The 27,817-nt window shown below is 40.2% G+C and overlaps 1 protein-coding gene across 2 annotated transcripts in view; it reads right to left on the bottom strand.

Moving 5' to 3' along the window:
• The window catches only part of RNASEH2B (ribonuclease H2 subunit B), a 44,532-nt gene extending 17,088 nt beyond the window's left edge, over positions 1-27,444 (bottom strand). The window contains exons 1-6 of one of the 2 annotated variants that reach the window (XM_064440912.1): positions 27,291-27,444; positions 15,162-15,233; positions 11,455-11,562; positions 9,094-9,170; positions 6,431-6,551; positions 1,070-1,134 (exon numbers count right to left, since the gene is read on the bottom strand). In XM_064440912.1, the coding sequence (XP_064296982.1) occupies positions 1,070-1,134; positions 6,431-6,551; positions 9,094-9,170; positions 11,455-11,562; positions 15,162-15,233; positions 27,291-27,354 (507 nt within the window). In that variant the 5' untranslated portion in view covers positions 27,355-27,444. The remainder of the gene's footprint in view (positions 1-1,069; positions 1,135-6,430; positions 6,552-9,093; positions 9,171-11,454; positions 11,563-15,161; positions 15,234-27,290) is intronic. The other variant, XM_064440911.1, reaches the window with a different exon arrangement.
• Positions 27,445-27,817: the final 373 nt, after the last annotated feature.

The following is a 27,817-nucleotide window of genomic DNA, read 5'->3' as shown; positions in this document are numbered from 1 at the left end:
ATGAACTCAAAAAACCCAGAGAAACTAGCATGCCTTTGAACATGTTGCCTTGGCAACACAGCACCAGTTCTGCAGCACCCAAAGATGAGCTGAGCTACTCAGATGGAACAGCTGTGATTATACAGGTGAGAAATACACCTGCTCGGAGAACAGAGAATACCTGAGCTCAGCTGGATTGCAAAGGCAGTCCTGATGGAACTCAAAGATTAAGGACTTCACAGGGCACTGCTATACTGGAGATAACAGAGAGATACCTAGCAGAAGGTATTTTAACACAAACAGGTACCTGTTCAGATGTAAACATTCAGGTATTCATTGCAAAATAGGTATCTCCATGCCTCATCATTGCAGAAAGTAGACCAGATTTGTGCTTGCACTGACTTATTTAAATGACAAGGCTTCCTGTATCATGTGATATATACAATCTTTTTCTACAGAGTGGTATCATAGTAGGGGCACATGTGAATGTGTAAAATGAGATTTGCCCTCTTTATACCATAACTGACCACATCAAGCTTAGCTATAACCCTAGTTTATTTTCTGTGTACTGTACAGACCTCTCAAACAGCACGATTGGATCAGGATAGCAGCAACCATACCAGGACCATTCTGAGAAACTCTGCCAAAACTTCATGAGGAAACCCATTTGTAGCACAAAACCAAGGTCAGCTTTAAAGCATGCCAGAATTTAAAACCTGCAGTAGTCAAAGCTCTCCTCTAGCCCATATGTAAAGTGGATGAAGCAAAAGACAAGTCCCTCACCTTATGCAAAGCCTACAGAACACAGTGTTGAGCTGAACTTCAGCTTCTTCTCTGCTTCCCCACGCTCCATGAATCCCTTTCATGCCAGCCCCCATCAGAAAGAGAAATATAACAAACCTGTCATTTCTCTAATACCTCATCACAATCCCAAATGCAACAACTTTACTGCGATGTCTGTCGTTCTTGGACAGGACACATACCTTGAAGTGAGGCACACCACATGGCCCAAATGTGGACATGGACAAGCTAATAAGCATTTTCATTTTAAACATAAAACAAATTTGGAAGCAAAACAGAAACACAATACCTTTTTCTTTAACCACTTCAGTGTCTTCTCTTCGCTGTATTTGTGGAATTTCTGACTGCCAATCTCTGAGAAAAAACAAGCAAGGGGAAGAAAGTCATGACTGGTTCGGATTGCATTTTTAATACCTTTAAAATCTTTCAAGTTGTAGATACAGCACGAAAGTCAATTTGCAGCTTGCACATGTTTGATATCAGGGCAATAAGTTTCAAAAATATTGGAAATGTGGAAAAATAAACACACTGAGCTGATACGCACAAGTCTTAACAATTTGACAATTCTTTAATTAGGCCCTAATCCAGCAAAGCACATGTTTTATTTATTTATGTGTAATCCTGGGCTGCCTGAGTTCAGTAAGACTCTTCTCGAGCCCTTGTAGTTTGCCAAACCTTCACTGCTCTGTGCCACCAGACTGGTGACTAACTACGTAGTTCACAACACAAATCTTGGTTCCTCGACTGGTGGTTTGGGGTTTTGTTTTGTTTTGTTTTTAATTTAATACATAATATCTTAAAATCTTTACTTATTGAATTCCAGTGCCTAGTAAAAGACCAGGACAGAGAGTTGATTAGTGAAGACAAACCATCCACCCCCTTCAATAAACCCTTTTCCTACCAGTTCTCCCCTCTCACTTCACAGGGTGACTAAAGCAAAAGTTTTACTTCTAACCCCCTTTTACGTGTTTAATATAGTGTCATAAGAAAATACAGAATCCAAAATAACGAAACACACTCCTTATGGGAGGAAGTACGTGATTCGTTTATGATTTACTGAGTAACATAAATTAACTCAATGATATAAGAATTTCAGGAAGTGTTTCCCCTATGATAACTAGGGTATCATGAACACTATTATTCGCATGTGATCAGTTATCTGGAGATATGTGAGTTCGCAATACTGAGGCAGAGAGAGAAAATGACAAACGCTCATGGAAATTTCAGTATAAAAATTCAGTATTAATTCACAGAAAGCTACCTTTTAGATATTGAATGAAATGCCTAATAAGATATCACATGAGATTTTAGAGCCCACGGCATTTCAGTCTTTTTCTTTAACAGGTATTTCAGTAAGTTTTAATCTCCTGTATACCGTTTCCATAAATACTTACATCTGTTTCATGTCATTAACTGATCCAGTATCATATTTCAACACTCAGTTCACAGAGTTTCCTTCTCCCCTTGCAAACAACAACATATTATTTATGATTCCTTCAGCATTTCCTTCTTTGGGGTTTATCTTGGCTCTTTTAAATTGCATACAAATAGCTAAGTATTATGTGCTCTTTGTGCCTGCACGGTAGGGGGTATGGAAAGGTTGAGGAAAGCTGTTTACAAGATAAAGATTAAATCTAAACAGTTGTATAAAAGTAAAATGCAAATATTTTTCAGAGCAAAAAGGAAAAACACATTAATACACACTTTGCTTCATGAAGTTGATGAGCTGCAGGTAAAGTAATTAGCTGTGACATTGCTGGCTGCAGCCTTTAGGACTTAGAAGCTTCTAAATGGCTCTGAAAGAAAAGCAGCAGAAAATGGGGGAGATGCTCTGGGTAGTTGAACCTGCTTCTCAAAGAGCTAATGTGGTTTGGGTCCAAGAACAGTGAGTACGATTCGTGGATTCCTCTCTTATCTAAGAAAGTTCGAGGAAGGGACATCCTCCGGCCACCAGCCCCGAACCCATGCTGAAAAGTAATTCTAGTCTGGATTCCCAGGCAGACTCCCCCACAACAGCATGATTCAGAGTGACTCAGTTAGGGAAAGGAAACGTAGAACTGTGAAGCCATTTTCATTAAAACATGTGAAAAATAATTACACTGAACCCTTCAGAGAACACTTTGTTTGAAAATATTTTGTGTGCTTGACAGTTTTGACTATTAAACTCTAGAAACTGACAATATTTGAGACCTCTGAAGAATTAAAGTGAGTTATGAAAGTCACAAACTGCTGACAAAAGGATTCAATATTGGAACGTGGATTTAACATGTGATGCACATTTGATATTGGTGAGAGTTAGCGACTATGTTTGATAATATGAGTATATATTGGAAAGCCTTTTGTTCCCTAATGTGTCTGGTGCCTATAAAACTGGTCTGAGACATCTGGAAAGATTGGGTTTGAGAAATACAGATGGAATATAAGTGGTTCTACAATTAAATAATATGTTCAGCAATCGGGTAATCGCTATGTAGACTTGGAAGTTTCCCTGATGCATTGTTGAGCAAACTGCCTAAAGCACATTTTAACATCCATTTTCTCAGTGTTTTCCATAACTCTGAAACTCATATGGCCCCTTTTTTCCTACCTTCTGGGAATACAAGCTTGGCAATATTACTTAGTTATTCTAATCAGGTAAGTTTTCTTGGCTCTTCATGTTAATCACATCAGACAAGATCACAGTGCAGTTTTTGCATTGCAAAACGAAACAAAGAGTAACACTCTAGAACTGGAATTCATAACCCTTTCTTAAACCTTCTCTGTTGTACTTTCCATCCCATGTTTGAATTTATTAGCAAACGACCTGCCTCACACAGATTTAGTGAACTGTAACACACCCTTTCCCCAACAACTAAAGCAGGTAACTGGGAATTTAATCCAGCAAAATGGATTTTCAGTGCCCTTCAACACTGAGACCATGGAAGGTGGACTTTCTGCTAATTCAGTAAGTGTAAACTGTGAGTGCTCTAGAGTAAGAGTTTGCTAGACAGATGTTAAATGCCTTAAGATTAAATTAAGAGTGAAATAATTACGTTGTTAGGTTCTGCCAGACAGGTCGGAGCTGCAGAAGACTCAACGCAACAGATGCTTCTTGTGCTAAAGCCCCGCTCCTCAAAGGAGAAAGGCTACAAAGAGGACAACAGGTCTTAGAGCTAGAAAAGAGCACCTCATTCATAACATCGGTATTTTTTACAGGCAATAAAAGACATGAGAATATGAAACACATAGAAGTGGATTGAACAGAAAGGTGATCTGCGCATGACAGGCAAGCAAGCGCCAATGTGTTTGTTGCATAACAATATGCTTGGTGTTCTAAAAAAGGAAAGAAATCCTAAGAACAAGCCCCACTGTTACTTTCAACCCAACTCAAACCTGAACAAGAAAAGAAGCAGCAGGTACATGCAGGTATGTGTCTAGGGACATCCAAGAACATCACGTACAGTGGTGTGTGCATGTGTGTACAGCTTTAATGACAAAAGCAATTTTTACCTTATATTTCAAAACAAGAACCAGAAAGTGAACATAACTTCTCTAACAGTTAATATAATTTGCTGGGAAAATGACACAAACTTATAGGTGAACGTAATACATTATTAAAACCACCAATGCAAAAAACCAAGCAGTAAAGCATCTTCACTACTGTCTAACAGAATACAGTTTATCAGAGGATGCTCTGATGAATAACAACTGCCAATGCAATTTCAGAATGGATACAGAGGTTAGACCAAGATACAAGACCTTGTCTACAGCAAATACAGCAAATACTTTTTTTTTTTTTAAAATTTTTATTTTGCTGTTAAGAGGGGAACATAAACACTGCCCAAAGGCAGCACTGCTGTTTGGAGGAAGTGCCCTTTCAGAAAAATAACCCAGACCTTGTCCTACATTCCTATACAGACTTCTTGGTTTGACAGCCAAGAGGATCTGGATTTTTCACCTTCTCAGATGAGTGCACAGAAGTTTAGTCCCCCTTCTCTCACCCCTAGCTCCTTAGCCAGTGTTAGACAAGTAGGGCACAGCAATTTCCTAAAAGCTTAATAATAGTATTTCCTGGAAGTAGTTATCACTTCACAGGAAGGCAAAAGTGGGTTTGCAGTTCAGATGCACCTGTCTTAAGCCTTCTCAAAAGTCAGAACTCACCCAAAGAAAAAGGTTGTCTGCTCCCAATGATACTGAATGTAACTAAGTGTCTTCCAAAAGTTTTTTTTTGGAAATCCAGGAGTATCAGAACAGCACATAATTCCAACTACCCCAGTCCCAGCAAGAACGTAACAACAGTCTTGCTGCCCAGCTTTCCTACTCTCTTGTTAAAGTCATCATTTTCAATGGAAACAAGTCCTGCCCTAAAGTTCAAATTGATTTTCTGGGGGAAGCAACTGCCCTACATTACTGCATATACCCCGTATCATACAGGAAATACTTAAACTTGTTCATCTAAATCTTTCAGGAAAAACTCACAGCCCCTCCCGTTGATGTTCTATATGCAATAAAGAGGTCTGGTATTTTACTCCTTAGCAGTGTTTTCATTCTTCCATCACCTTTCCTTAGCCACTTCCCAACTACCTGTAGACTGACAAGGGCAGAGTGCTTTGAGAAAGCAAATTCCTAAAATTTCTGGCTTTTAATCCGTGTACCTCAGCTCCTTGAAGAAGCTCTACATGAATAAGGGTCAGACAGCTTAGTTGTTTTGGACTTGGTGGTAAAGTCCATGTTCTCAGACTCCTGTAACTCCTCCTGTAGATCTCCATCTGCCTGCAGGTAAAACTCCATTCACTATCAGGAAGTCAGCAAGCATAAGGAGAATGCTCTTTAAAGGACTGGATATAAAACCTGAGGTCTTGCATCTTTTGCAGGTCTGCCAAACTGCAAAAATTATGTAACACTCCTTCCTCTTCCCTAGAAAGCACATATTGCACTCAAATAAAATAAAAGCGCCATACCAACGGGAATTCTGGGCAAAGATTGAGGAAACTATGTACAGAATTGACACTTTGCTGATTTTTTCCATTTAGGTTTTCTCTCTTACACACTTATGCATCCCAATCAAGTTATATATTTTTTAAAAATCAAGGCTTTGAACTTAAACCCACAACACTATATTATGCAAAGCTAGAAAACTTGTGCTCTCCTTTCTCAGAAGCATGTTCTGTCTTCTCCAGCTTTTTCCTACTTATTGTTTGACTGCTTTGTGACTATGATTCTCTGATTCTGTGTGTGTAGTGTGTATGACAAAGGGAAAAAAAAAACCAAATGGACAAAGGTTAACTTCTTCCACACCAGACCATCCTACACTAAATAGAGAGACGTAAAACTTTCATCAGAAGGCGAAGAAAGCTCACAACACATACAATAATGTCAAGAAGCTAGCTCCGATGACATTATCATTTTATGACACCCAGCAACAAGGCTGTACAAGTACTTTAGAGTTACAGCAGATAATCTGAGATCCACACATTTCTATTCACAATACTGCAATGATGACTTCTAAGCCTAAGCTTCAGTTTCTGAAGTACAGCTTTGTCAAGTACCTTGGGTATTTGGTAAAGCAAAACCCAATATTGCAATCTATCTTGTAATGAAGTGACACTAACAAATCCAGTCTTTTTTTTTTTTTTTTTTTTTTTTTTGCCTCCCAGCCCCTTTTTTTCACCTTTTTCTTCTGTTACATGATGTATGTACAGTTCAACATCTGCACACTTCAGGAGCAATGGGCAGCTAGGGTACTCTGAGTCTAGCACAACTTGATCGAGTGGCTGGAACTTTCCTTGATGCTGAAAACACATCAAAAGTATTACAGAAGCATTATTATAAAGTTAATTATTATAATGTTAAGACACTACACATACATAGAAATATATACGCTTGCAATGGCCATAGCTTTAAAATGAAGGATTTAAAGGTCGTATTTTGAATGGTAACACATGACACATTCAGGAACTGATTACAAAGCAAGCTACAAATATTTATTTCAAACCAGTAAATACCTGCAAAAGGCTGAACTCTTCAATTACTGCATTTAAAAGACCAAATTTAAAACAACATGGGGAGAAACTAATGTGAAGTACAGAGGGATATTTTGGAAGATGACATAAGACACAGTAGTCAGTGTGTGCCAACAGTGTTTTAGACCAAAACCTGTTGGATTAAACCCAGTGTCATAACTTCCATTCAAATTTTGCTTTTCCTTCCATAAAGATAAATCTCAAAGGAGCAGGGCAGCTTCTGGAACACAGTATTAACCTTTCACCTCTGCAAAGTCAATTCCAGTTTGGCCAAAGTATGTATATAAAGTGATTTTGGCACAACTTAAATAGCCCCACACATGACAGAACCATCAAACAAATTTTGCCATTGCCAAACAATGCATAATCATTCAGCACAGTTTGGCACAACTGGCAGCCTTCCCTTTGGAAAGATCCTTTAGTGCATCAGTACAAAGACTCAGTCAGCTCTCCATCCTTAAGAGAGTGCATGGTCTCAGGAGCCAAGGCTGAAGTCATTATACTGGTCAACATGAGAAAAACCACTTGGGGATACTGCTTTCATTATTAATTAATCCTCTTGCTAGACAGTCAGAGGCTTAATAAAAGTAACCATCCACTGTTAAATCACAATAAAAACAAGAAAAAGAAACAAACCAGAAAGGATTTAAAGTTCTTTTCTTCTAAGAAAAGGCACGATAACAATGGCAAAAAGGAGGTTATAACATGCAGAAATAAACTGCAATAAACTGTTTCCTACAGATAACTTACCTGCACAAACCTGTTTGTGTCCCAAAGCAAGACAGCCACATTTACATTGCGCAGGGTCACAGAGCCTAAGCCAAGAAAGCCTGCTAGATAGGAGATGGCTCTGCTCAGAACACATGTTAAGCAGCCCCGCACCACATTATCAAAACCAAAGGATGGTGCAAAGGATGATCCTAAGATACCCAGTGGGTAGCTTGATACTCATTAGTTCAAGCCAGAAGTGCTTGAACGCTGCATTCAAGCTTGCCTCGCATGAGGTATCTGCAACACAACCCTCAAGACTTCCCTTTACTGAAAAATATGCTAACTTAGACACGTCACTGCAGGAACGCATTTGCCCTGATTTAGGACCCAGAACAGCGCTATACATTTATCTGGCATCATGCCTGGCCTAGAAAACCAGAAAACCTAGAAAACAATGTACTGAGAAAGTGAAGGGCAGAATAGAACTCTCCCCATGCACAGAAACAGCAGCAGTAGCTGTCCTTTACTCAGGCTACCTCAACACTCTACCACATCAACACAGATTTACTGTTTCCCTAATTTAAGTTTGGTATGAAGCTTTCAAAGGGATGCTGAATTCAAACAGAGCACAGTGCCTAGAGAACAAGCTAAACTCTTTCATGTGAAATGACTTCTTCTGATGGGCCACCCTGAAGCAGGAACACACCACAGAAATACAGAATACGTTTGCACATCCTGTACCATAAATAATTTAAAAATAATTACAGAACAATAGGTTACTATTACAAATGTGTAGTAGGACTTTATTTCTTCACCATATAAAAATTGGCCTCCTGCATCCTCCACTTGCGATCTAAAGCAGAAGATAGCATGCAGCCTTACAGGAAATGCTCTTAGAGCAAAAACTCTTAGGATGCATAAAGTGAAATTATTGCCTCCATGAAACAAAAAACAAGGATTAACACCTATATTTTATTTTATGCCCTTTTTTCCACAGGCAGATTATAAGCAATAAATCAGTAACTTCTCCTATGCCTTTTGATACACTTCAGCAATTTAAGTGAGGTTTTGCCACACCCATGATAAATCAACTAAGCCATTTTTTACCCAACTTTTGCATACTTGGTTATCCCATTGCTGTTCTCTGATACAGCATCTATACAAACACTGCTTCTAAAAAGGCAATGTTTCCTTTCAAGTTCAAACTGCTACAGCAATGTTCTTTCTTCCTCCCTCATAGTATCCAAATTCTTCTTTTTCCCTTCTTTCCCAAAATGACTCATCTAATAATGCCTCAGAAAGGACTCTGTCTTACTCTAATGACATCTCATCATTTTAAATTCATTAGTTATGGAATAGGCTGTCACAAAAGGACAAAAGAGATCCTCTGCTTCTCTTAAAAAGGTGATTAGAGTTTGTTGAGATTGCAAATTTACTCTTGGAATACTTTACCAACCAAAAAACCTGATGCAAACAAAATTACTTCTAGGGTGGGTATCTCTGCTTTAAATGCAAATCGTATTTCCATTCTTATGGAAGCCCCTCTTTCTAAAATTAACATAACTTCTGCATAAACAGTGAAAAAATAAAGCAGGCTTACCTCCTTGTCTGCCTTTATGAGGTAGTAAAGTACCATAAATAAGGGGTCCATTGGTGTAACAAACAGCAGGCGCCCATCTAAGTGACAGATATGTAAAAGTAAGCTTAGTACCAAGAGGCACAATATATTGACCTTTTTTTTTTTTTCTTGTTAGGATGTTTTTCAGGAGTGTGGGCAAGGAGAGAATTTTTTTTTCAGTAAGTATCCCAATATTTTAATAAAATGGGCAGGAAAATAGTATTTGTGATTTTATCTTAAAAATACAGAGGTAATTTATTTCTCAGCCCTGTCAAACCAAGCACAAGCTCCACTTCAGGTCTGCTGGCTTCAAGCACACTTAAATTTTGCCTTTTTCGGACTATATTAAAAACAGCAAAATTGAAGCTGCCCTCTATTGGCAGATTTGGGTGTAACAAAAACTTGTTTTGGGATACCAGATATATCCAGTATACTTCACCTCAAACACCGGGCAAGGCAACACTGTGCTGGCAGAAGAGGTAGGCAGGGCAAGAAAGAATTTCAACAGCTAGTTAAGTTAGAGCTGCCTCTCATCTATAAAGGGAGAATCTGCATGGAGTCTCCTAATAGAACAAAATAAATTTAAATAGATCAGAAAATATGGCTCAGTATGTTGTAGTCAAAGATACACAGAAAGGAAGAACTTGGTCTCCCATTGAAATAGACACCTCTGCCCATCTGGAGCTCATTGCAGGACAATGGCTTAGTCAGGCTTTTTGTATAATTGTAGATAATTGGAAACAATGTAACATCAAGGAAATTCAGTAACAAGACCCAATAATTGATGACAATTTGACATTAATTTGCAAAACAAAAGCAAATAATTTTTTTTGTTTTAAATCACATGATTAATTACAGAAAAAAGAAATCCTACTGCGATGGCCCTAAAACTAACAAAAGATTGGGTGGGAAGAACGTGATTTGGACAAAGCTAACACCCAATCTAACATCTGTATTACTAACATGATGTATTGTGTGAGGCAAAGCAAGCATCGGGGCTACTTACAAACATGAAGGCTTTGATAATAAAACTAGGAGTAAAAACACTAGCTGCTTTCTCAAAGCTTCCATTTACATGCTTTCCACTGTACTCCAGGAAGAGGTATTTTTATTTGCTTTAGAGTTCAGACTCACTACAGGTGTATAAAGACCTCTCCCCCCTTCACTACAGATAACAAGATAATTTGCTTTAAATGCAAGCACACAGCTTTTTTGTGCTCTTCTTTCCCTGACACTTTCAGAGCTGCAGCAGCCCTAACATTCAGGAACAATTTTTCCCCCTGTATCTTTTAGAGAAAACTGAGGCAATGATTCCTTAAGGCAACTGTTTCCCAAGGGCCAAAATAGAGGTTAGAAAAGGAGGGGGAGACTACAATGTGGACATAATTGGGAGCAGGGAGCAGATCCAGTCTTCTGGCTCACCCCCAGATGGAGCAAGGAAAAGCTCATAGACATACCGCTTGCATTGCTATACGCACCTGCAGAGGATGTTTAAAAGTTAACATACGCTTTGGGATATTAACATTAAAGAAGGCATATGTCTGGTGGGGCTGCTTTTATTTATTACTACAAATGGTCTTTTTTTTCTAGTTAAAAAAAAGGACAAAATAAATATACCTTCATCTCCTGAATTAATACTTATTGCTTGGTCTGTGGACATGCTGGCAGAGAAACACTACTCTAATGGCATCCTTACTGATAAAGGACTGTTAAAGCTGTCACAACCAGTTATGTAAGTTTCCTCCTCATTTTCAGAAAGGCGAGCTAGGATCAGAGAATGACTGGGATGGTATAGATGAGCTCAATTCAGACAAAACACTGAAATGGCATCTTCAGACAGCAGGCCTATCCTGAGAACCCAGCACTCACACAGGGGACTACAGAGGTAATTAAAAGCAAGGAAGACCATACATTCCAACACTTGGAGCTCTAAACACACCACTCTGGTTAGCTAGCTAAGGCCTTCCAGCCCTTTTTCCCTCCTGTAGGATAACACATAATTTACTTACACTGAGGACTTGCTGGTCTGATTGACAAGGCAAGCTAAGTATTTTATGGTTTTATGGCACTTAAGTTTAAATACAATTGAATGACACACCCCCCCCAAGACAAATGAACATCTGTCTAATTGAGGCTGCCAAAGGCAGCCTTTTAAAGAGAGACCACAAAGCCCCCAACCCTGCTTAAATCCAGATGGCAAATGAGCGTGTCAGAAGGTAGGGATGTGATGCAGCATGCCTCAAACAACTAGGAAAAACACCTGTAAATTTACTAGAAGAGAGAGGGAAGGTCTATGTATGAACATTAGTTATAGTTGGGGGAAGGATACGTTATATTACTCACCTTGTTGAACAGTCTGACCTATAAACCAGGAACGATATTCCTCATGAAAAGCTTTTACTTCAAACAGCTGTTGTGCGCCACTATTGAATAAGTAAAGGGTTGCTTCCCCTGTTGAAAAGAAATCTGGTTTGTGTTTGTAAGCTTTCACAAAAATCAAAAGAATACCCAATACATCTGAAGAATGTGCCTTATATACGTACAGACGCACAAACATACACACATTCTACATAAACTCACTACAAAGAAAACTCAGACAAAGAAAACTATTATATACAGATGTTCGTTTACCAACTCTATAAACCAAACTGAATTTGAATCAATAAATAAGATGTGTGAATAGTTCATCTTACAACACAAAGCCTTTGATCCAAACCCAAATCAAAATCACTCAAAAAATCAGCTTTTGTCTGTACTGAAGGATGAAGGCAGAAAACAAGAAAACTCCCTCTCCTTCTATCATGTTTGTCTCTAAAATATCAGACTCTGGGTTAGGGGAACAGGAGTCTCAAACCTTGAAGTGACAATTTGAAATAAATTTTTTGTGAGTGCATCAAAATGGACTGCTGATGACTTGATACAGGTAGACAAATAAGGTGAACAAGGAAGCTAAAAGAAGTTGCTTCAAAGTGCTCATCAGAATTTTGATAGTTTGGAAAGGAAAAGGAAAACTTTGTCTTACGCCACCCCACAGCATGGCTCTGCCATTTCACGTTAGTTCTGGCTTATAATGAAAGGGTGACAAATATCTTGCAAACAGGATTGGCGTTTTCCATATTTAAAACAGGAAGTTGCCGGAACTACAGAAGGGGCCACCAAAATTTGGTCAGCTGAGTCTGTTGGCTGGACTGGTTCTGACTTGGTTATCAATCCATCTTCAAGAGACAGAGGAACTACAACATGGCAGTCCTGCTCAAAACATATAAATTGCAAAGCTGCACAAACTTGCAGATTATAGGCTGGTGTCGTGGTTTAGCCCCAGTCAGCAACTAAGCACCACACAGCCGCTTGTTCAAAAAACCTCAGTGTAAGCCCCTGCAAGCTGACATCAGCACTGCTGCTCTCGGTCTGCAGAGATCCCTAGGTGTGGAGGGGGTCAGCTAAAATGGGCAGACACATCTCTTCCCAAAAATGACTGATAACGCATTTTTCCCCCTTTATCCAAAAGGCTGACCAGATGTTTAACCTCACCTAAGGATATAGTTTCAGTTCTCTGATAATTTTTCTTTTGTGGAGAGGAGCAGAAGAGTGAAGAGTAGATATAAGGGGAGCAGAGGTTTCAATCATTACCATGTGCTTCTCAAGAAGGGTCTAGACCATAGTTTGATCATCACCAGATGTCAAACTACTCACAGAAGTGCTCACTGAACAACTTAAGACTCCTACCAGTGAGCACATGTCGTGGTTTAACCCGGCAGGCAGCTAAACACCACACAGCCATTTACTCACTCCCCCCTGGTGCGATGTGGGAGAGAATCTGGAGTGTAAAAGTGAGAAACCTTGTGGGTTGAGATAAAGACAGTTTAATAAGGAAAGAAAAAGCCATGCACGCAAGCAAAGCAAAGCAAAGCAAAATAAGGCATTTATTCACTCCTTCCCATGGGTGGGCAGGTGTTCAGCCATCTCCAGGAAAGCAGGGCTACATCACGCATAACAGTTACTTGGGAAGACAAAGGCCGTCGCTCTGAATGTCCCCCCCTTCCTTCTTCTTCCCCCAGCTTTATATGCTGAGCATGACGTCATATGGTGTGGGACATCCCTTTGGTCAGTTGGGGTCAGCTGTCCCAGCTGTATCCCTTCCAAGCTTCTTGTGCAGCCCCAGCCCACTCGCTGGTGGGGTGGGGTGAGGAGCAGAAAAGGCCTTGACTCTGTGTAAGCCCTGCTCAGCAATAGCAAAACCATCCCTGTGTTACCAACACTGTTTCCAGCACAAATCCAAAATACAGCCCCATACTAACTACTAGCAAGAAAATTATCTTGGCCAAAATCGGCACAGCATGCTAGCCAAATGCAGTGGTGAGCCACAAAATCTCAGGAAAGTGACCATTCCTATTGCCTAACTCCAGCTCCTTAATTTATTTGCTTATGTTAAAAGGACAGTCAACACAGGTTCCCAACAGTATGATTAGACAGAAACTCTAGAGGAGGGACAGAGAACCTAGGCAGCTTTGCTCACAACTTCACCACTTCAGTTAGTTGCTTAAGTCTTGTGGTACGGTTACTTCACTTCTTTTAGTTCAGCACTTCGAAAAATGCTTCTTGTGGTGCTTCTGAATTGCAGGTTGAACCTTAGTTTATAGGCTTTGTAAGGGATAGAAATTTTGTCCTTTTTACTTGTCTATAAAAAGGACCATGCATACTTTTATTTAATAAAGTGGTTAGCACAAATTCTGTAGTGCACCGAGTCCTTCAGTGCATATTTATACAATACCTGGCATCAACAATTCATCTGTTAGACCCAAACATAAGGAAAATACATTAACAGGGTGTTCTCAGTCCTTCAATTTTCAGACCCTATACTTGTAATAAGCTACATAACTGAAAGTTTATGCAGGTCTATAAATAAGCTCCTGTAAATTCTAAAGGAACACACCCAGGCAATCATCGGACTTTAGGCTTTCCCCAGAAAAACTTTCCCAAGATCTCTGATTCTACAAGGTAAACAGATCTCTTGTTCCACATAGGAAAGCAAATTAATATCTACACTTTTAAAAACATAACAAATTAGAAAGCCAATATAATACAGCAAGGAGAAAATTTCTGTGGCTATATATTCCCACTGTAAATCTGAGCAGTCAAAAAAAAGGTATCACGATGAGTAAGTGATTTCATATTCTATATTTATTCTCTTAATTATTTTCCTCTTTCAAGAACAAGTAGCAGTTACTATATTATGACATTAAAACGTACCTGAAGACTTTAATTACAAACATATAAATATGAGCAGTGAATTTCAAAGCAAAAACATACAACTTAAATCTATTGAAAACAAACAAGCTTATGAAAAGAAAAAAAAAGTATACGTTTTTCAAACAAAATATGTTAACCCTAACAAAGGCTTACTGCAAGTTTCTGTTGCAGTATCTCATACTCTAATTATTACATTATTCATATAATACCACATCCTTGACGAAAAAAAAAATCTGACTAGAAATTAACTGTGGGATGGTGGTGTCATTATATTGCCTCCATTTGCTGGTCTTTCCAATGTATTTTCAATTCAAAGTGCCTCCTCATCTATTAACAAGAAAAGAGACACCACCACTTGGACCAGGGAAAGAAGAAAATTAGATTTAAAAATCAGAAGACTCAAAAAGCTTGGTAAGTATGACTGAATCACTTCTTCTAACTCTATTTATTTTATACCATAAGATGAATGCTATGAAGCCTATATTTGGATTAAAAAAAGCCCCGGCTCAACACCCAACACTGTAAGCTCCCCAAAACTAATGCACTTAAAACAGAACTTAAATTACACATCTTTTTTGTGCTGCCAATATTCTTGATGAATAAACAGTTCAGCCAATTAAAATTATAAAAGAAATCCTAAATGTTTGCACAGCATTAACTACCTGGCATCACCAGCAGTATCTTTGGCACGTAAGATTTATACTATCATCATTATTTCAGCTTGCAAAATATGAATCTTTTGGTGGTGTAGGGAATCAAACAGAACATTAACAGGCTCGTATCACAGTTCCAAAACTTGCCTGTGCTTGGATTGCGCAGTTTTGTGAACAAAGGTTCGCTGTCGGGTGTCTCGAGGTGGTCAGTAGCAGCCTCTGTAGGGGGAGAGGGAAAAGCTATAAACCTGTAAATTGAAAAGTATTTCATGTTCTGCCATGTTTCTCCAGGACATTCAGAATTCATTGGATTGACACTTTTTGAAAACTCATGTATTTGCTTCCTAAAAGTTATATGCCTCAGCCGAAATTCATCCTACCTGATCAACGCACCTAGATTATGATTTCAGGCTTCTGGCACTCTCTATCTGCCAGAGGAAAGATATGCCCCTGCGGGTGATTTTGATTTTGAAAACCACTTCCTCCTAGAGAGCCTTAGGCAAGGGTGCTCCTAAGTCTGACATCTCAGTTAAGTGAGGTGAACTGGTATGTTGCCCTGATTAGTCACAAAGACAATGAGAATGCTTTGGTAAATTAGGCCAAGCACAGTGTGGATATTAAAAAGTTAGAAGTGCAAAAGGTAAAATATTTGTGAGAAGAAACAGTGGTCCTCTAAAGCTTTCAGGAAGTCAGATTATGCAGGAATATGGGGCAGGAATTGTCTGAGTAGTTGTTACTTGTATGAAAAATATGCACACTTGTTTATCTGTTACGTATAATCCTGAAAAGTAAAGACTGCATTTAATTCACCCCACAGGAAAAAGAAGCTGAGAGAATACAGCACCTCTGGTTTAAGCCTCTGACAGTGTTCTCTTTCCTGTGTCTTTAAGCAAAAAAGACAAAAGCAGAACCACAAAAGTACGATTTCTCTGTGAAATTAAATAAAAAAAATTAGAAAGGAAACAGCTCCCACAAGGATGCTGATTCAATTCTGAAAAAACATCTATAAGAAACCCAGTTAATTATACTCTCTCCAAGTTCTTTTTCTATGAAAGTCTAACTTGTATTTATGAAAACAACTTCCCCCATCTGAGTGAAGAGCAACATGACAGCATCATCCTTCTTAGCTTGCACACTGCCAGTTCTGTCCCAATTCCTTTCATACAGGCATTCATCAGAGCAAGGAAAATTACTAAAGCATTTCACATGCATAACCAGTATCCAGACCCCAGAGAATGGCCTGGCAGATCAGACTGATATTTGTGCTATGGTGCTGCTGAGGAAAGCAGAGAGGAGCAGCAGAGGTGGGCTGCACAGCTATTCACAACAGAGGCTGTTGGAAGGAACACAAGTGCCACATCATCCTTCCCCTTTCAGTAGCATCCAGGAGGTTTGTAGAGAAGGAGATAGCACAGCTCTTCTCTGTGGAAAACAGGGAAGTAGGAACCTCAAGTACAACCAAAAATAACTGTCCTCTACTCTGGCTGAAAGCATATCCCCAACACATCCAGAAAGGACAGGTGGACTTCTCACAGGTTGTTCACTGGCTCCTCAGTGGCAAAAAAAGCCCCAAATAACCCTCATCTTTCACATCCACTCCTGCTTATTCAGTTGCCTCACAAACAGAAAATGCCCAGATAAAAACAAGGGCTTAAAAAGCAAGTGCATTTTGTGATAAAGTGGTAGAGGATAATAGTTCTCGGAGGGGTTTTGGAGAATTTAGAGTCATTTTCTTCCCCTGAATTTTCAGCCAATGTCTTCAGGTGTCTTGAAAAAGTGCTTTAAAAAGCTTCAATATAGGTTAAGGGTTTTTAATGGAAAAAGCCTGTATTTGCTAACCAGGCTTGCTTCAAATGCTGATACATAAACACACACAGTTGTCAAGCTCCATTTGCCCTGGCAAAGGCAAATGTCAAATTTCTAGAGCTGTGTATATTTCAATTCTTGACCACAGTTTAACATTAGTGTATTTTTTGTTACTTTTTAAAACACTACAGTGATTAATGACAGTGAAAGAAACGCACTGCATGTGTTTACTTTGATGTGTTTCCCATGAACATGTTAAAATATACATACTAAATATGAGTTTGAAATTTAAAACAAAAAGCAAAACAAACAAAAAAAACCCCAAAGGAACTTTTAGCGCTCACTTGCTCTCCTTTCTTCATGCATAGATTTATGAACACTGGGAATGAGTCCAGCTGAGCCCTAAGTCGCATCTTGTATAATGTGAACAATTAAGTAGACAATCCTTCCTAATGTAGCTGTTTTTAACGAAGTTCACATCTTTATTTAGTTGATATGTTCTTTTCCTAACCTTCTAGTAACACACTGAATTTATCCATCCCTGCTGAGCCTGGGAGACACCTGCACATAGGGAGCACTTCGTGTAATAAACCCAAGGGACACAGTGTCCCACCTCTTCCTCATCAGCCCTCTGCCTTCTCAACCCAGATGATGGCCCTCCATCACTAAGGCCTGCCCTATGCTATCCCAGGATCAGCACTCTCTGCTCTGCCTCTTTGTATATGCACCCTGGCCTTGCAGCTGCCTTGGCTCAGCCAGTAGCTCTTCCCCATGTGAAGAGAAGAAAAGTTCTGCCCATTTAGTTCTTTGGTCCTTCCCAAGCTCTGTGGGGTTCATCATTGCACAGAGGACAGCAGGGATCGTACCCTAATGAACAGTCTGAGCTGAAGCCTTCAGTCCGAGTAACTCGTACTGATGGGATTGGAATATATGTCACATTCTCCATACAGCTGCCACAGAAGATGGTTTACCAGAAGGGACACGCATGTGCATGCACACACAAGAACAAGGAAAGAGTGGGCAAAGACAAAAGTGATTTCTTGGAGTTTCTTTTACCTTTACTTTCCTCGAAATGTAGGCAATACCCCGCTCCAGGGGCATCTGAAGTATATTTTTGTTACAGATTGGCTCTACTAGATGTCAAGTTGGCAGATAAAGAGAGGCAATTAGGAGAACGACTGCCTGGAAAACTGGATGCAATATTAACGTGGACTTAATGGTGAAGAAGGCCCTATTTATCTGAATTTAAGCCCCTCATGACTAGGAAAATGCTGAGCAAGGGATTTCTGAATTTTGGTGTCCAAACCTAATTTGTGCATGTTCTGGCCTTCAGCCAGGAAAGGTAACTATTTCTTTAATGTCATTACATTTATCAGTCCTTGTATTTGCGCAAGGATCTCTTACAGCTAAATAAATAAAGACTTCTTAAAAAGCAGTACTGTAGCAATTTTCTAGCAAAACTAAGAGTTAAGCTAGGTCCTTCTTTTTTTTTTTTTTTAGTTTTAAGATTCACATCCAGATAAGAAATAATCTTACAGAATGTAAGCATACAAAAGGGACATTACAGGAGGAGCTTTTTTGTTAAATCCTAAAGGAAAACATGATTGCCACTATGCTTCCAATGGTTTCCATAGCTCAGCCCCGAGAAAATTGGTCATCTACAAGAATAACAAATGAGAGAGGTAACACCTTTCTGACTAATAGTACACTCTCTATCAACTGTCTTGCAGCTGTAAGCTGCAGGTAACACAGTCAGTACAGGTGAGCTTACTAACAGATGCGCCAGTACAGCATGCTCTTCTCCTAGGACAACATTCACTACAAGGATACAAAAAACTGATACTAGGGTACAGAGGGGCTCAATTAATCCTGTCCAAGGAGGCATCTCAATTAGCAAGCCACTCTCTAAATTGCCAGGGAAGACAGATGACAGGCACTTCCAGGAGGCAGCTGAACCCACTTAAAGCCTAAACCCACCTGTATCATCCCCTGCAAGTATATGCCTGTCTCCATTGAGCTTACAGACACCTCCAGCAACACAGAATGAATCTAGGTACAGTACTGATACGGCTATACCAGAGGAGAGAATTCTGAGGTAAGCACAATGCAGGACAATTAAATGCCAACACTGGGCTGATAAGTATGTCTAGTTTGCTGAAGTATAGTCTAACTGTTCATTTGAAGTCCATTCAAAAATGTGGGTGATATATCCATCAGTTGTCCTGGAGTCTACAGACAGAACCTCAGAATCCTGAAGCTGAGCTAAAGAGACCATAAAAGCTTAAACAAAGCTTTCCATTACAGAAAAGGAGAAAAGCCTACTAAAAAAAAAAGTATTTTGTGGAGGTCAGACATACGACCAGGCAAATTCTATAAAATATATAAACAGAACAAAGTGAAAATGAACCAGCTGTCAAAGGATTTCTGGTAATAATTTCTTCCACAATGGATAGATATGAGGCACTAATGAATCTGGCCATTAAAAAAAAAAAGTGTTAGCTGGTACAGCAACATGAATAAATTGGAAAAGAACATAAAACTCCCACTAAGATCTAGGAAACTGTTATACATGATGCAAGGTCTATTCACGTTCTTTTTTAAAAAAAATTGCTTATAGAATACTATATATAACATACTAATATCAAGTTATATGGAATTCCCATTCAAAAAGCTGCCAGCCAAGCAAGCAAAAAGGCTGTAAATATCTGTCAATTGCGTAAGAGGAAAAAACCCTCTGAGAGCACAAATTTCCCTACCACCATCACCCTGCAAAAAACCAGGATTATTTAAAGTCTGGAAATATAAAGTTAAGATTTCATTTAAAAACAGATATTAAACCATACGTCACCTACACAAGTCTTTTCCATTCCCTTCTTAACTTCTAACCACGCACGAAAGGTGTGTCAGATAGAGACATTATGATGGAGCCCATTAAATGGACCTTGTAAGGAAGACCTTAAACTATGCAGCCTAAGGATACAGGTATGTTAGATCTAATAATCATTTTATGTTCTTTTTAGAATCAGTCAACCCTGAAGTAAATGTTTTTAAGTTGGTACCTGTGTCCTCTGTCCCGCAGCATGCCCTGAAAAAAGCCCAGTGAAAATTAATTAATAAATCTAGTACTTTGTATCACCCAAACTTTTACAATTTTTATAAGTTGCAAGGTAATTAGCTATTAGCATAATGAATGAATTCAGGTACGCACAGTCTGAAGATACAGTTTCATGAATGGCTTCAAATGACCACGGATCACAGGCTATTGAAAAGCGCAGTCCTGAGGTCCCTACCTCTGTTCCCTCCCTGTTGCAATCTCTGCTGCTTTCTTTCCACCAAAACTAGCTGTCTTGTGGCCACGCAACAAGTCACTCAGTTCCCTGATCCAGCTGAGAAGTAACCAGTCACAAAAAAGAAGTATTAATTTTCAGATCAGTAAGCTATTCTCACTCACCATATGGTTACTCGATCACCAGAACAAAGGAACAGAATCCATGGCAGAAGCAGATGGCATAGAATATAACCTACTCTATATGTGACACTGGGGGTCTTTGACCAGTGTAAGCTAATTAGAAAACTAGATCATGTGTGACTTTATGGAGGTGGGAAAGCAAGAGATAAGCCACAAGACTACAATGTTGTCTCCTTGGCTCACAATACTCTAAGGGGAATACTAAATGGCACACAGCTCTATTTACCCCTTCCAACAGCCTCTTTTGCAGGTGCTTACACATAAGGTATGGATTTGCACTTGCAGATACTTGATTTTCGGAAATAACCTTCTTAGCTGTTACTCAGTTATGTTAACTTGATGTTACCACCTTACCCTCTCCTTGACATACATAGAGTACTAGCTTCAGTGAGGAGACTTTTGCTGGGCCTGTTGTAACAGATAGAATGGTTATGAGTTTGGTAATCACAACATTTATTATTTGGTGCCCTAAGGAAATTATGTTTAATGTGACATAATTTACACCCCTTAAAGTCTTTCTGGCTCCCACTTCACCTGAAAATCCTACGATAAAACACAATGATATCTAAAGTGGCACTGTTTTCTTGAGCAAAACTTCACATGGAAATGCTACTAGATTGTTTGAGTGGTCTTTTGCTCCAGTACACAGCTATGCAATACAGCTAAATATTAAGACCTCTGCCCGACAACATCTTTTGGCTTCCCCTTATGCTGGCACAGTTCACTTCTTAGGCCAAAAAAAATATGTTCATGGACTCACTAGCAACAATGGACAGTACTAATTCATTTGTTACTGAAGATTAGATGCTAGGCAGATCATCCAGGGGTTTGAGCTGAACGAAGGAAAGGTCAATCTTGAGAAGTTCAAGAACAGGTTATCACTGAAAAGAATAAAAACTTCAGACTTCCCTTCTCAATATTTATGGGGTCAACGCTGGTGCAGCTCTATTACTGGCTGAATCAGCCCTATTCCCATGTGCAGAGAGGCCTAAGTTGGCATAAGTTGGTCTCTTCCAAGCCAGATGGCAGAAAGCAGAAGAAGGAGATGGTGTTACACATTAAAACATCTCTCTTCAGTTATTTTATTTGCTATGCTTCCTTCTGGCTCCTTAGCTTGCCAGTTATATCTGCTTTATACACAGCTGAGCTCAGTATGCCTTTTAAGAGATGACATATAAGAAATGGTGCAAATCACCTGCAGGCAAAAGGCTTTGTTCGGGAGATGCAAATGCCAGCTTAGAGGGAGGTTAAGTAAAATATGCCCACAGAGTGCTAACTTCTAAAGTAAGTGTATTCACATTCACCTTATTAAAAAGGTATATAAATATGTGCCCCTATTTTATATAATCTTTCTAATGTTTTAAGTCAGCTGTTAAAAAAATACATATTTGTTTATTACAAACATTATTTCAAATTTCTTTATCTAAATCATTCTGGAAGTAATAATGTTTGAGTATCCTGCTCAATGTTAACATTCATTTTAATTTCTGAATCAAGCTCCCTAACAGCCCAGAAGTGTGGTCTATTTTGGAGCAGATAAGTTTTTTAAATGCTAAATAAAAGAACGTATCAAAGCACTAAGTGCAAGGTGTGAGAATGGAAAAAAGATATAAAACCTGCCTACTTCAGATTTTAAAGAAAACTACTTTTATGCATTAAGTATTCCACAGCTTCTTTTGCTATGACATCTTCTCTCAATATGACCCAGAATTTTCAAGTCAAATGCTTCCTCTGTTGTTGCACGGAGACAAAAGTTCCTTAGTCTCATTTGCAAGAATGAAGGATTAATTTAATGTGTGCTGATGCCCTATGGTTTGGCACCACAGCCCATTTATTTCTGCCTCCACCTGACTTTTGGCATATATGAGATTTGTTCAAACAACTTGCCAAGTCTAATGTGAAACTGCTCCTTTTATTTTTAAATAAGTAATTTCTAAGAATAACAGGATTGTTAAATTTCCCTCCCCCTTGCAATCCTTCCAGTGCTATTCATATGGCAGTTCCCATAAAACAATAAAAAACCTAATCAATTTACTGTTTGAGAAAACAGCAGACTGAAAAAATATAGTCATCTAAACTTCTCTAGTTCAGAAAAATAAAGGTTGAAAATAATTTTCAGCTTGCAGCTAACCCCTACTTCTGTTCCTAATACAGACAGGCACAGAACAAACTAAATACCGCAGTTTTAACTTTAGGTGTAGAATGGAACACCAGACTTAGAAAACTGCCTTCAATTCCTGACCCCTTTGCTAAAACCAGTGAAGGACACAAGTATTTCCATTTCTGACATAACACCTATCCCTGACAAAGTGTACTGAACAGAGGCTGCCCTTCACACCCATCCTGTTAAGCAGCTAGTATGATTTTGGTTGCTATTGGTAAGACCAGTTTGAAGCCATTATGTAAGAATGTTTATTTGTTATACACATCTATACCATACACAATGACTTTATCGCAGTACTGAGGGTTTTCCAGAGCCACAGAACTGCCCTTAGGACCCTACAATGTAGGTGGGGTCTCAGTATTATTTCTCTGTCTAGAAAATAATTTCTAGTTCTTATGATTTTCAGAGAAAACATTAAAAATGGCAGTTCCATGGGCTAAACTCACAAAGCAAGTAGAAATTTCCTATATGCAGACTGAAAAAAAAAAATCTCATTGGTTCAGGTAGTAGGATTTAAAAAAAATATATATGAATACTCAGTAAACACAGACAGAATCTCCTGTACTAAAGCACATGATTAGAGATGGACAGGTTTTAATCCTTAGGAGCAGCTTCTTTTACCTTGTACCTGTTCAGTAGTTAGACCAATACAACAGGAAGTCTATACAGGAAGCTCTACATTCTCAAGGGTAAACAGGGGCTCAGATACATGGGTAATATAACATCCCTGAGTATCCAACAACTACAAGAAATGTAGGAAAAACACAATTTGGAAATATGGCCACCCACCAGTGAAGTCCATGTGGGTCCTTCAGGACTTACTAGCACTTTGGTGTCTCTGTACCATGATTCCTCCAGAACTCCGGGTTCAGGATGTCTTCTTAACCATCGATGTCAACTACCCTGCACAAAGCAAGTTTAGATCTGGACTTCCAGCCAAGCTAATAAAATCCCCTGGAATGTAGAGCACAGCACAGAAACACCCAAGTGGTCTGCACAGAGCCAGCTTGGGTCCATCAGGACTTATTAGTTCAGACACTGTCTGAAAGCAGCTGCACTGCAAAGCTGGTCCTGGAAATAGCAAAGATGTGTTAACATGGCACAGCACTTGAACTAATAAACTTAGTGCTGAGCTGAGTCTGCTCTAGGCCAAATCTGGTGCCGGTACATCCACAGCATAGTTAATCTGCAACTGGAGAAACTGCCCAGAGCTGACTATTTCGAGCCCAGCAAGCACAGCTCTGCCCCCACCTACATGCCCAAGTTTTCTATCCTCATCGCCTCCCTCCATAGGACCAATCCCTCCATCTACCATCTTCCTGTTTGTTCATTGTTTTCTCTCTTGACTATTCACATCCATCAACAGGCTACTGATAAGAACAGTGAACAAGGAACGAATGCCACAGGAATTAATGAGGGTAGGCAAAGACAGACCGAAATGCAGCACAGGGTGACCGGCTGGCTGAATGAACATCAACTCTGCCTCTTAGCTCCGGCAACTCTGCTCCCCCTTCCCACATTCACCCACCTCTATAATCCATGCAAAATACCTGCTGAGCTAGCTGCGTGGCTTGTAGCTCTGTCCTGTGATGTGTAGGCATGAGATGGACGCTACCAATCAATGTTTCACAGCACCAGAAATATAGAGTTAACCACTTGCAGCAGGTGACAGAACCTGGCCCTCTAGAACAGTTCAAGAGGGCTGGGGGAATACACATCATTGGTAAAACTACCACTCCAACTGCATCACTCCTCTAGCCATAATCATCACTTCAACAAAGAGCATGGGCAGTTCTACCTTACACAGGAGATTCCTTGTTTCTGATCTGTTTCCAGAACACTGAAATCAATACAAAAATTAAGAAATCAGAAACAAAATTGGCTCAGTCATCAAACATGCTCTGAACTGCACAGCAGCAATCTATTGCCTATAACATAGTGTATACATGTGTACTGAAAGAGGGAAACTAATTTTATAATCTTCAATACTAAAGCAGACAAGCATACTCTGCTCACTTTCTATGGCAATTAAAAAATGACATCTGCCTGCTTTTTATCCACTGCGTTCCAGATATCAACCTGATTTTGTCAGCTGCTGAAGTCCACATAAGAAAGAATCTCACCTTTCTCTTACATGTCCTTCTCACACAGTAAAGCGTAGAAACTACACGTCACATAAGCAGCAAAACCATGCTCAGAGACTGGTGTAAAATCAGACAGTCAGACAACATAATAACTAAGGAATCAGAGCAACACACACATCATTGTTGAGAACTCCAGCCACATCTTTGCCTAGATCCTAGCTCTAGAAAGCTACTGTTGAACTTCTAACAGTCTGAATATCTGAAAAATACTGATACCTAAGAAAGCAAGTTTCAGTTCTCATTGCTTTATTTCTATATTTCTGACAGACCTAATTATTTTTCAGACTAAGATATCTAGCGTCTTTGCAGAACTAGTCACCATCTCCATCCATACAGGAACTTTTAAGATGCCACAATCAAAGGAAGATGAATGGCAAGTGGAGATGCTATTAGGTTGTATAGGATGGTATACATTATTAACCTTACAGGCTGTTCTAGGTGGCAGACTACCCAGGTGAGTAGTTCAAACTAACTTAAGTCCTTGAAACCAGGATCTGAGAAAGCGCCTTTATTACAAGAAAAATTTTTGAGCTTCTTGCGTAGCATTAAAACATACCTTGCTCCTCCCTTTCACTCCGCGCAGGATAATGGCCCAGCTAAAAGAAGGTAAATAGGCTATTTACACCTAGAAGGTGATGTTAGACTTATTAACAAATGGTATTAAACTCACATCCTGAACCAGATCCTGCACTTATTTACACCCGTCATTTTTATGCATGTACATAGCATAATGCCATGGAGGTATTATGAAGATATGGATTGCCATATGAATAAAATTTAACATAGTCAAAGAAAAAGCATTTTTTGCTATAAATCCAACAACATCCATCTTCATTCCTAAAAGTAATCAGGCCTTCCTACTACAAATTCTGCTGAATGGCCAGTGAAGAACTTCTGAGTTCCATTCAACAAAGCAATTAAGAAATGCAACACTTTGAAAAGTGATAGACATTACCTTTGAAACTCTTTTCTGAAAAAAAAAAGTTAAAACCAAACTAAAATCATTAAATCTATTTCATTTCAGCACTTCTATTCACATGAGTGGCAAGTCTCATCAGCCATGGAGTTCTAAAATTATCAGCCACAGACTTTTAAAAATCACTATGTGCTCTGAGGTTCTACTAAGCCTTAATAAACTTTCTTGCAGGTCTGGAGTACTATATAAATTTTGTCAGAGCTGTGCTGGCATAATTGGTAATACAAACTGTCTGGCTTCATGAAAGTTACAAGCTCTGGCTCCAATCCTGCAAACACTTACTGAAGAATTTAACTTACTGCACAGAACTGACTACTTATGCATAAGTTAAGCATATTTGTAAATATTTGCACAGTATGGACATCTGTTGGCATAGCCAGTCATTTGATACAAGATTCAGCTTTAAATCCTAGTCTGCAGAGAGTCAATATTAAAAAAAAGGAATTCCTCACTTATAAATTCCTTTATTAGGCATCAAGCATGTTAGATACCAAAGGGTGGAACTGAAAATTAAAACCAGAGGAAAAGAGGAATATGTGAAATCATAACAGTTGGTTCTGTTTCTTATGTATAAGAGAAGCCTGGTTTCTTGCACGCCTCAAGACTGAGCTCCTGCCTTGCTTTCAACCTTTGCTGAACTAAGCTCCTGCTACACTTTTCCTTCAGTGGTGCCATTTATAGCATTTCTCACATCATCGTAGACATTTTCACAAAGCTCATAAAACTCTGAAGAGCTCCCCGTTATCAGGTTTGTTTGAAATTAACACTGAAAAATTTGAGATGGGGTAAGAAATAGGCACAGTACAAAGCTGACCCATTTTGTGGAAGTTGCATTTCCTTAAGAAATCAAACTGAAAAAGAACACTTATTAAGTGTCTGCTTCCTCATAGTGCCTTGGAGTTTGAGCACACCCTGTTTCACTCATCCTCTTTAACACAGAAACCTTTTGTGATCTGTGAATTGAAAATTTTAAAACCTGATACTAAGCAGAAATGAATATACAGGGGGAAAGGCATCTGCTCATTTATTCAGCGCTACATGAGAGAAACTAAGCCTGCACAGTGTTTAAGGCCTTGTGTACATTGCATATGCCGAGCTGCCATGTGATGTCTGATTCTTTAGCCTGCAGAGGAAGAGACGAGATCTCACTCTGGCTAAGGACTCGTAGTTTCCAAGGAGTTTGTTTTAAAGCTGAGGCTTAGGGCACTAAACCTAAACGTTACTAAACGTAACGGACTAAGGGGATGGAGGCGAGGTGGGCTGCCAGCAGCAGGGGGACGACAGCGGGGCTCCATCAGGGACCTTGGCGACAGGACCTCTCTTCCACAGCTCCTCTCCCCAGGGCTCACAACGCTGTTTGCAAACCGGGGGCGAGCTGACCTTTGGAAAACCCTAATGACACACAAAAATGAAACACAGAGATGCAGTAAGGGAAACAGGGTCCCTAGAGAGGAGAAGGGGGTACTCCGTAGGGCCTGGTGTAAAGGCTGTGTCTCAAAACGTCCTTACCACACCAGGGCTGAGGCTGGCTGCACACAGCAGCCCAGAGACCTGCCCCAGCCCTCGGAGAAAAGGCACCTTTCTCCTGCCCGAGCGACGGCCCAGCCCCGCCGCGATGCGGGCGAGCCCCGCCCGGGACAGTCAGCAGGGCGGGATGGAGAACGAGAGATCGGCGCTGCGGCAGAGCCTGTCCCACCTCGGAGCCCCGCCGGGTTACCTGGTGCAATCAGCACCCACTGGCCAGGGTGCGCGTCCGCGGGACGCTGCTTCGCGCCGTGCATGCTCCGTACGCCCCGGCCGCCGCTCCCGCTGCCGCCGCTCCCGCCGCCGCTCCCGCAACATGGCGGCCGGGGCGGGGCCGCGCGGGGGACGGCGAGAGGAAAGGCGGGAAGCGGCGCCGCGCGCCCCGCAGCCCCGCGCGTGGCGGCAGGACGGCGCCACCCGGCGGGCGGGAGAGGGGGGCGGGCGGCAGCACAGCACTGAAATGGCCGGGGTTGCGCTGCCGCTCCTCCTCTGATCCCCCCTCCCACCCGGAGAGAATGGTACGAGCCATTGCTGGCGGGACGCAGAGCGGCACAGTGGGCAGTTGGCTCTGGGTGTGTGGGGCGTCAGTCAGTCAGTCAGTCAGTCAGTCAGTCAGTCGGTCGTGTTCTCGTAGCCACTCTCCTGCTTTCCCATACACGTCTTCCCCCTCGCACCCTGAGGGCTGGCAGGCAAAGGTTCCCTTTTACCCCTTCCCATCGC

This window comes from Phalacrocorax carbo, chromosome 1 (assembly GCF_963921805.1).
Source record: "Phalacrocorax carbo chromosome 1, bPhaCar2.1, whole genome shotgun sequence".
Lineage (NCBI taxonomy): Eukaryota > Metazoa > Chordata > Aves > Suliformes > Phalacrocoracidae > Phalacrocorax > Phalacrocorax carbo.
The sequence above is the reverse complement of the archived record's forward strand: the minus strand, read 5'-3'. Positions and strand labels throughout refer to the sequence as shown.